Here is a 10,101-nt window from a genome sequence, read left to right as displayed (position 1 = left end):
ACCACTCTTCAATGGCTTCCTACTGCACAGCCCACGCTCCTTAACAAGGTTGACAAGACCTGGCTGATGTGGCCTTATTCACCTGTGTGGCCTCATTTTCACCAATGAAATGCTGTGACCTCATACATTTCCACAAGTAGGCTGGGAAGTTACTTCCTTATAATCTGTAAGAGCCAGAATAATCATTGTCAGGAAGTGGAAACTGCACCCAAAAGAGCCCAGTTTGTCCCAGGCTGTATTACTTTTCTTTTTGTCTTTTTTTAAGGAGGGCGCAGCTCACAGTGGCCCATGCAGAGATCGAATTGGCAACTTGGTGTTATTAGGACCATGCTCTAACCAACTGAGCTAACTGGCCACCCACAGGCTGTATTCCTGGCTCCCTGAGCACTTGCCATGCCCATCTGTTTCCTAATTCCTTCGTTCAGAAAATATTTCTGTCTTTATTCATAAATAAATTGGTAAATAAAGGGCAGTGTGGAGGACCCAGAGATAAATTATACCCAGCCTGTCTTGTTTTGGGCCAGACCCTCTTCTAAGCGCTTTACCTGAGTTAACTACTTTCCTGTGAGGTGAGTACTATTAGCCCCATGTTACTCACCAGGAAACAAAGCACAGGGAAGTTAATTATCTATCCAAGGACTTACAGCTAGTAAATCAAAGAGCCAGCTTTGTTTGAGAGTCTTGATTAAGGCAAATGAGGTTGAGTGTTACAAAGAGATTGACAGACTTCAGAGGCAGGAACAATCACATTTAATTAGTGGGAGTTTAACACAAATTCATAATTTTAAAAGTCTCATAGTTTACAGTGTGGTTTTACATGGATTATCTCCTTTTACTAGATGAGGCACTATAGAGTCATAAACGTCACAAGGTCTAGAATCAGATAATCCCAATATTTGTTTTCCAGCCCTGTCACATACAAAGTAGTTGTTTTTAGGCCCCCTTTTGTGCTTTAATGTTCTCATTTGTAAAAGGGGTAAAATAAAACATGCCATTGTGAGGATTACATGAGATAATAATGCCTTTAGCACAGTGCCTGGCATATAATAAGTGCTCAAAAGAAAGTTAAATAATATACAGTAATAAGATGCTGGCCTGTTTTATTGGGTACAGATGATGTATCAAACACGTTCTGGGCTTAAGACTCACAACAGCTCTGTGAAGGCTTTGTCCTAATTGTGCAGTTACCAAATGACTAGGTGCCAGGCATTGTTGTAAAACACACTGCTAATTCAGTCCTCACGACCATCCCTACGGGTAGGTGCTCCATATTCTAATCCCCATTGTACAGGGAAGGAAACTAAGCATAAATTAACTTAATCAAGTTCAAGACAGCAAGAGGAGCAACCAGGCAATTTGCTTCCAGAGTCTGTATTCTTAACCATATTGCCTTTCTACAACAAGTGAGGAAACAGGCTCAGAAAGTAAAGAGATCCTGCACCTAAGAACCAGCTCCAGGTTCATTTCAAACCCAAGGATAATCACCATGTCCAGGAAATAGTAGCACCCTAACGCACAGCTATCTGCGGGATTTGCAGAACAGGTCAAAACTACCATACCCACAATGCTGTGCAGTCATTAAGGCCCTCCTCCTTCAATTTAGCTGTCCGATGTACTGCCTGTTTGCTATCCAGAAGGAATGTGTGTACCCGAGCCATTCGAGATTCGGGTCATTCCCCTATCTTCAGGTGGCAAGGTAAAAGTTTATTTTCTCTTTGTCTCACCCTCTTTGACTTACTAGTTGGAGAGCGGAAAGACTCAAACAACCGCTTGTTGGCTTCACCTGCCCTAACCTAACGTGAGGACCCTTGACCTCTGATTCAAGATGGCGGCCCCCGGAGCTGTGTCACTTGCTGTTGCCCTGAGGTGAACTGAGTCCGTGAGCCTCGCATCATGTCGAAGCTAAGCCGGGCCACTCGGGCCGTCAGGAAGCTCGAGGCCGGCGGCGTGATCCGGACCATCGTACGGGCGGGCCAGGCCATGTCCGGGCCCCCACTAGGCCCCATCCTGGGTCAGGTGCAGCCGCGCCTGGAACCTGGCTTGGGAGGCGCGGGAGGGTGGGAGCTAGTACGCAGGTGAAGGGTGTCGGCTCTGGAGCCAGGGAGGCCTCGGTTCAAAGCGCGGCTCTGCTGCCCACATAATGTCCTCGCGTTGGTTTCATAGCCTCTTGGAGGCTCCGCTCTCTCAGTTCTTCCTTAACGGGCTGTTGTGAGGACGGAGAGGGATGATGTGTACAAATCAGCTGGCACATGAAGTGGTAGTTAAATTTGGGTAGAGAAAAGAGGATGGGAACATAAAGAAGTGAAAACGGAGGAGGGAACGGACGGAGCCTCCTGGGTGGTAGGAAGCCATCCCTTCCTGCAGTAACCCCTATGCTTCCTTCACAGCGAGGCGTTTCCATCAACCAGTTCTGCAAGGAGTTCAACGAGAAGACAAAGGACATCAAAGAAGGCATTCCTTTGCCTACGAAGATCTTTGTGAAGGTGCAGAGTCGGAACTTTGATCCGCAGTTTCTTTTTCACCTCCCCTGTGCTTCTTAGGTCCTGGGGATGGTCGCCTGGGGTTGCTACTCTGCTCCTAACTCGGGGCAAGTCTCTCCCTGTTACTGGGCCCCACTTTCCCCTTTTACACAGTGGAGACTAGACCATATCTTTTTGAGCCTGCCTGCCATATGCTGTTCTTCCTTTTGCGCCTTCATTTCACTGGAGCTTCCTGAGCAGAGTTGAGCCTGGAATAGAGGGGAAAGGACTGTTTGCTGCAGATTTATTTTTCCTGTGGTTTTGTGGTCTGTTGGAGGGACACCATCGGTGAATCAAGGGAAGGGTGGACAAGAAGTTAGAAGTTTCCCTGTGGTTGGGGGAGCAGGGGTTGGGAGAGGCAGGAGGAGATATACTCATATTTCTTTTTTCCATTAAGCCTGATAGGACGTTTGAAATCAAGATTGGACAACCCACTGTTTCCTACTTCCTGAAAGCAGCTGCTGGGATTGAGAAGGGGGCCCGGCAGACAGGTAAGGATCAGGATAGGCACCTGGGATCCTGGGGGCCCTGGAAGGAAGCAGTGACAGCTGAAGGACTACTTGTGTCTTCCTCCAGGAAAGGAGGTGGCAGGCCTGGTGACCTTGAAGCACGTGTATGAGATCGCTCGTGTTAAAGCTCAGGACGACGCCTTTGCTCTGCAGGATGTTCCCCTGTCCTCTGTTGTCCGCTCCATCATTGGCTCTGCCCATTCCCTGGGCATTCGTGTGGTGAAGGAGTGAGTGTCCTGGAAAGGGCCTGGAAAGTTCTTGACTCTGGGGCACAGCTGAGAGGGCCCATAGTGGGAGAGTCAACTTCTGAGTCAAAGAACCTTAGATTCTTGGGAGTGGAGAGCCCCAATCATTCATTTGGGATACACTTATTAAGTACCTGTTATGCGTTAGAAGTTCTGGGCATTAGGTAGAGCTAGGAACAAGATACTTACACTTGGCCCCCCTCCTGAGGAGCTCCCAGTCCAGAAACGGGGACAGATCCATAAATGGAGCATTAGCCCGCCAGGCAGGCAGTGTTGATAACAGGAACTACAGGTGTCTTAAGAACAGAATATAAGTCTCCTGATTTTGCCTGGCATGTCAATGAGGACTTTGTAGGGGAGGTGACATGTAAGCAGAGACCTGGAAAAGTCCAGGACTGAGAGCAAGTGTTCTGAGAAGTAGAAAGATCCCTGCGAAGGCGGAAGGTGGAAATGTGAAGCAAAGTTCAGTGTGATCTGGTATATAGTACTAGAGGCGGAGTGGGAAATAGTATGAGAGAGACGAGGCAAACAGGGACCAGTTTCCTGAAAGGACCTTTCCAGCTGTCTTAAGTTCACACTTGATTCCTCATGGGGCTTCAGATGACCTCAGGAATCGTTCTTTGAAGTGAGATGTTGGACAGGAGGGCATCTAGCACAGACAATAGCAGGGGCAGCACTCAACCCTCTGCCAGCCTCTTGCTGCTGATGTCACTTCCCGTGTCAAGGCTGACGGTTGGTTGTTTCCCAAGAAGTGGGGTTAAGCATGGACCAGGGATGGGCTTTACTTTTCTCAAATCTTTCCTTTTACTGGGAGTACAGAGATGATAAATCTGATCCCTGCTCAGGGAGGGACACACATGCGCAGCCAGATGACTTCTTGTACAAAGTGCTTTGGGGCACAGAGGAAAGGCCAGTTAAGCTAGGATATAGCTGAGGCCTCAAAGGACCAGTAGGGCTCTAAGAAGGGAATAAAAGGCAGAGGTGCTGAGGTGGCATCCCTGGCAGAGGAAGCAGATGAGCACAAGGAGGCTGAGAAGTCCAGGAGGGGAGAAGGTTCTGAGACAGTGGCACGGGTACGTGGGACCTCCCCATCGGTGACTGGCCACTTACTTACCATCTGTTTTTCTGCACCTGCAGCCTTAGTTCAGAAGAGCTGGCAGCTTTCCAGAAGGAGCGCGCCATATTTTTGGCTGCTCAGAAAGAGGCAGATTTGGCAGCTCAGGCAGAAGCTGCCAAGAAGTGACCCCTGTCCCACACTCTCCAGGATTTTGAAGGGAGCAGCTGAGAAGGGGACCGGTGGGAAGGCTGTGTGTGCAAAATAGAGGAGGGGAGGTGACACCAACCTGATTATTATTTCCTTGACTTTAGATTATATATTTTTACATATATGGCTATATCAAGGGATCGAGCCTAAATAAACATCCTTTGTCACTCACTCTTGACTTCTGTCTTGGGACCCCGGGGGAATGGCACCAGTAGGGACCATAGGCCCCATGGACAGATATCAGCTGCCCTAGGAAGTAGGGCTGTTTATGCTGCTGCTCAGATGTGTGATCCAAGGTTTAGCCAAGCAGAACAACCTGCCTGGGTTCGGAATTGGTCGCAGAGGGAGTAGAAGCCCAGCCTTTGATTCAAACCCTGTGTGTTCCTCCTCCCAGCAGTGAGAGAACGGGCAGGGTAGGTGGGGGCTGGGACTCGAATGGACCGAAGCAGCAGATGTTGCTATGCCTCTTATCAGAAATACCTCTTATGTCTTGGAGACTCGCCACCTCAACAGAAACAGACCCCTGTGGGGACTTCAGGTCACAGTCCCAGCAGGGTGACTGCACAGAGTGCCCCAGATCTCAGTGGCTACTTCAGGCCCCTCTACCAAACTGACCCTGACTCTGGATCAGGTGTTAGCTGAACGTGAATTCTAGTGTGGGGCTCATGGTTACAGGACCCCGGAAGAAGCCAAGCTTCGGTAGGTACCTGCCCAAGGCAGGCTAAGTCCTTGAGAAGCCCCTGGCCTTTTATATTCCTCATTAGTCACAACATCAAGGACTCTTGTCCTCACACACAAGAGAGGAGGAGTCGGCAGAAATAGATTCACACTTACCAAGCATCTGTTACATGCTAGCACTTCATTTTACACAGGAGATTTGGAAAGCATAGAAAAACACAAGAAACTGAAAACTTGATGTTATCCCACCACCCAGATGAGAGTCCTGCTAATATTTCAGTCTATATCTTCTCTGTGTTTGTGTGTGTATTTATATATAATACTTAAAAAAAAAAAATTTGGGGTCATTCTAGATATTATTGTATTTTACTTTTAACTTGGTAATTAGTTAGAACATTTCCATTATTATCTTCCTAAAACAATTTTTTTTAAAGGTTTTATTGGGGAAAGGGAACAGGACTTTATTGGGGAACAGTGTGTACTTCCAGGACTTTTTCCAAGTCAAGTTGTCCTTTCAATCGTAGTTGTGGAGGGTGCAGCTCAGCTCCAGGTCCAGTTGCTGTTGTTAGTTGCAGGGGCACAGCCCACCATTCCTTGCGGGACTCCAGGAGTTGAACTGGCAACCTTGTGGTTGAGAGTCCACTGGCCCATGTGGGAATCGAACCGGCAGCCTTCAGTGTTAGGAGCACGGAGCTCCAACCACCTGAGCCACCGGGTCGGCCCCCTAAAACAATTTTGAATGACTGTTCAGTATTCTGTCTTATGGGTGGATCATAATTTATGCAACAAAGTCCTCAGCTGTTGTTTGCATTAGAACAATGTGCACACACACACTCACATACAACCGTGTGCTGGACATCATTTGCAAAACAGTGTTTGAGTGACTTATGTTTCAGGCTCTGGGCTCAGTGCTCCTATGACTGAGGACATGAATAAATGAGACAGACACAGTTCCTGCGTTCAGAGATGGCTGTTTAACAAGAATTACACACAAAAACCAGTCCCAATTACTGTGACAAAGAAGTATGATGGGCTGGAAGGGCATAGGAGTGGCATAACCAAGCTTGGGCATTCAGTGAGGCGTTCCCAGGGGAAGTGATTTTAAACACACCCGAAGGATGGCTAGGACTCAGGGTGGAGAGTAGCATGGGATTTCAGGCAGGGCTGTATTTTTTACCTATTACTGTGCAACAATGTTGTCACACATTTAGCAGCTTAAAACCATGTTGTTATATGTTGCAATTTCTGTGGGTCAGGAGTCTGGGCACAGCTTGGTTGGGCTCCCTGCTTCGGGGTCTCATAATGCTGCCATTAAGGTTTCATCTGGGGGAGTGGGCTCATCTGAGGCTCAACTGGGGAGGGATCCTCTTCCAAGCTCGCGTGGTTGTTGGCAGAATCTAGTTCTGGGCAGGCAGACTGAGCGCCTCGATGGTCAGCCAGAAGCTCTCAGTTCTTCACTATTGGGCCTTCTGGTCGTGTCCACTCACTTCCTCAAAGCCAGCGAGGGAGAGTCTCTTCACAATTAGAGTGTAACAAACACGGCCATGTCATCGTGTACAGCTCATCACCTTTGCCATCTCCTGTTAGTTAGAACCAAGTTACAGACAGACCCTTGAGAAGGAATTATACGAAGGTATGAATACCAGGAGGTGGGGATCGGGGGGCCACCATAGGGTCTGTCCCCCATTAAAGCCAACAGCTTGAGCACAGTGGGATTGTGGTATAACCTGAGTGACGCTGTCAATATGTCTACAGTTCCCCACTTTTTGAAATTAAGTGAGGCTATATGACACTTTGGCCCATGAAATGTGAGGAGAATTATTTACTAGACAGTGTGAGACTGCAGTGCTTTTCATCCCCCTGCTGTACCAAGCAAAGTCACATCTTTCCCCTTGGGCACCATGAGACTATGGGAGAGTCTGTTTTGCCTTTTAGTTTTCACCTCGCCCTCCCAGACTCTCCCACCATTCTAGAACTTAGTATTTCATGGGGGGAACAGGCCCTGCATGTGGGGCTCATCTAGTTTCTGGTACATTACACCAGCCCCTTATGACCACCCAAAGGTTCACTACCAGTGGATTCCCTCTGCCTGGACTAAACCTAAACAGCTTGCACCCAGAATAGGAAACTGCCACCAGGGAAGATGACTGGGGATCGTCATCTCACATATGAAGGGCTCTTTGCTCTGGAATTTTAGTTCATCTCGTCCTTGTCTCCACAGGTCTATGATGTCTTTAGCCACATGAATTTTATAATTTATTAATGTTGTTCTAGTTATCACAATGGAAAATTTCATAATAAACTCTCACACTGAGGTAGCTGCCACTGTGTGTGACACAATTATACTCCATATCAGTATATGTCCACAATTTTTACTTCAAATACTGACTTTTAATTGTATGTTTTCATTATATCAATAGTGTGATTTTCTTTCCCTCAAGGTGCTCAAATAACTGAAACAAATAAAGTTTTAGATTGTGTACTTTCTTTCACTAAACTTGACCTCGTATAGAGTATAGTAGTCTGTGATGCCTTAAAATATACAGACCACAGGCAGTTGGTTTTGAAACAATGTACAAATGGGCCACTCAGCACATTGTTTTATAATCTTTGGCAAAAAAAAAAAAAAAAAAATGATGCTCGGTATGGCTCTAAGACTTTCTGACCTTCCAATTTTCCATTTCCAACTGAGTTTTAAATTTTAATTTTCACCTTTTTCACTTCTAGTGGTTCTATTGTTTTTTTAAAAAAATAAATTTTATTGGGGAACATTGTGTGTCTCCAGGGCCCATCAGCTCCAAGTCATTGTCCTTCAATCTAGTTGTGGAGGGCACAGCTCAGCTCCAAGTCCAGTTTCCGTTTTCAATCTTTAGTTGCAGGGGGTGCAGCCCACCATCCCATGTGGGAATTGAACCAGCAACCTTGTTGTTAAGAGCTCACGCTCTAACCAACTGAGCCATCCAGCCGCCCCTATTGGTTCTTTTTCAAATCTGACTTATCACTGTTATTGCTTCATGTTTCCTGCAGATGTTCTTGATTTTGTAATTTATTTCTTTAAACATGAGAAATATAATTGCTTTCAAATATACGAAGTCTGTGCAAGTCTGGTGTTGCCAGTTTTTGCTCATATGATTTCACGTTCTTGTATGTCTGGTTATCTTTGTCTCCCGCTCAATGCCCGTGACAAATTACTTACAGAAGTTCCTTGAGGCCTAAGATGGGTGTGCCCTCATCCAGAGAGGTTTTGTGGGGTTTTTGTTTGTTTTATTTATTTATCTATGTATTTATTTATTTATTTTTAGCATAAACACATTTATTCACTAACCAAAGGGACGATCTTAATTAAACCAACACTTGGAAATAGTTGCATGTAAAATGTTTGTGAAAAAGATTACTGAATACAGTAATGAGAAAAAAAAAGCATAGAGAGATTTGCTCATTGAACTGAGCCTGCTTACTCGTGCAGCTAATTGCTGTCCAGAAGGATGATGGAATTTGTACTCTACTTTTTCATAGACCCGAGTACAGTTGACGTTGTTCATGACGCATTCCACCACTAGTTTCCCATTTTCCACTCTTCTTGTTATTGTGCTTTCCTTCCCATCCCATTTCTGATGTTGCACCAACGTGCCATTGACAAAATTGCACAGTCTGAGGTTTTCTGCCATCAGCTGTAGTTTCTTCAAATCTCTCTCAGGTTACATGAAAATTGTGTTGTTTTCAACATGTTCTCAGTTTTTACGGTGAAGTGTTTGCCATCAGAGGTGATGACAGTCTGGTTTGGCCATGGCACCCATTTTTCGCAGAGCCATCCCTACCCCTAACTCCTTCATGTACTCATCAAAGCCTCTGCTCTCCACTAAGCGCCATCTTCCTCCCAGCTGCTGAACCCAGGCCATGGTGGGCGTGGGTGGTGAGCAGGGCGAGAGGAGCAGAGTACAGCGTGGGGAGCTTGGCAGAGAGGTTTTGAATTAGTCCTGCCAGGCACCAGAGGACACTACAAAATTCCTGATACTCATCACATCTCAGTCTAAACAGTAAGTCCTCAGCCAGTTGCTAAAGTCAGAGATACAAGACTCCTCTCTTTTCCTCATCCCCAGTTACAACCCGTTAGCAAACCGTGTCAGTTCTGTCGCCAAAGTATCCCAACTCTAGTCACTTACTCCCGTCTGTGCCTGGTGAAGGCTCTCATCGCCTGTGGCCTGGATCACTGCTGAGACCTCACTCTCTCCCTGCTTCCACTGCCGCCTCCTCCAATCCATTCTTCACAGAACTGTCAGAGGGATGGCTTAACAGCTGAATCCTGTCAGATCATTCTGCTCAAATCTCCTCAATGGACTCACTCCTATTGCACAAGAAATAAAATCTTTCTTATCATGGTAGGAAGGCCCTGAGTCATTTTTTCCTCCTTTCCAACCACCCTTCTTACTGGCTTTGATCCAGCCACACTGATTTCCTTATGATTCCCTAAAGAGGTTAAATCCTTTCCTGTTTAAATACCTCTCCTCTTGCTTTTCTTTTGCCTGGAATATTCTTCTTCCTGTTTCTCATCTTTTAGGTCTTAGCTCAATGTTACCTTCTCAGAAAGGGCTTTCTGACACCCCCTTCTAAATCATAACACGCTAAACTACAGCTGTGACCACAGCACCTGGTTCTTTCCCTTATTGTACATACTGTATGCACTTTTCAGACTGTTTATTTACTTTTTCTTATGAGGAATGACAAATAAGTTTGCAAACTCATCCTAGAAATAGTGCTATATACCTCATTAATGAATATCACTATGGTCGCCTTCAAAGTACTCCCCTTGGGAAGCTCTGCACTGATGCCAGCACGTAGTCCACCCTTCAAAGCAATTTTGGAACTCTTTTTATCTGGAATGGCCA

General features: G+C 46.2%; 1 protein-coding gene and 1 pseudogene across 2 annotated transcripts; one reads left to right on the top strand and one right to left on the bottom strand.

Annotated features, from left to right (window-relative positions):
• Positions 1-1,609: 1,609 nt before the first annotated feature.
• Positions 1,610-4,708, top strand: MRPL11 (mitochondrial ribosomal protein L11). Of its 2 annotated transcripts, none has more exons than XM_019737943.3 (6): positions 1,610-1,696; positions 1,826-1,962; positions 2,388-2,483; positions 2,917-3,010; positions 3,096-3,255; positions 4,411-4,708. In XM_019737943.3, exons 2-6 carry the CDS (start codon positions 1,894-1,896, stop codon positions 4,514-4,516), a joined length of 525 nt encoding a protein of 174 aa, XP_019593502.3. In that variant the 5' UTR covers positions 1,610-1,696; positions 1,826-1,893; the 3' UTR covers positions 4,517-4,708. The 2 variants fall into 2 exon arrangements, with proteins under 2 accessions (XP_019593502.3, XP_019593501.3); XM_019737942.3 differs by having other exon boundaries at positions 1,826-2,016.
• A 1,818-nt stretch (positions 4,709-6,526) lies between these two features.
• Positions 6,527-9,114, bottom strand: LOC109450372 (fatty acid-binding protein 5 pseudogene; annotated as a pseudogene).
• Positions 9,115-10,101: the final 987 nt, after the last annotated feature.

The sequence above is a fragment of the Rhinolophus sinicus genome, chromosome 14 (genome assembly GCF_057876585.1).
Source record: "Rhinolophus sinicus isolate RSI-liver-muscle chromosome 14, RSI-T2T, whole genome shotgun sequence".
In the NCBI taxonomy this organism is placed as follows: Eukaryota; Metazoa; Chordata; class Mammalia; order Chiroptera; family Rhinolophidae; genus Rhinolophus; species Rhinolophus sinicus.
Note: the sequence above shows the minus strand (reverse complement) of the source record. Positions and strands in the feature narration are given on the sequence as shown.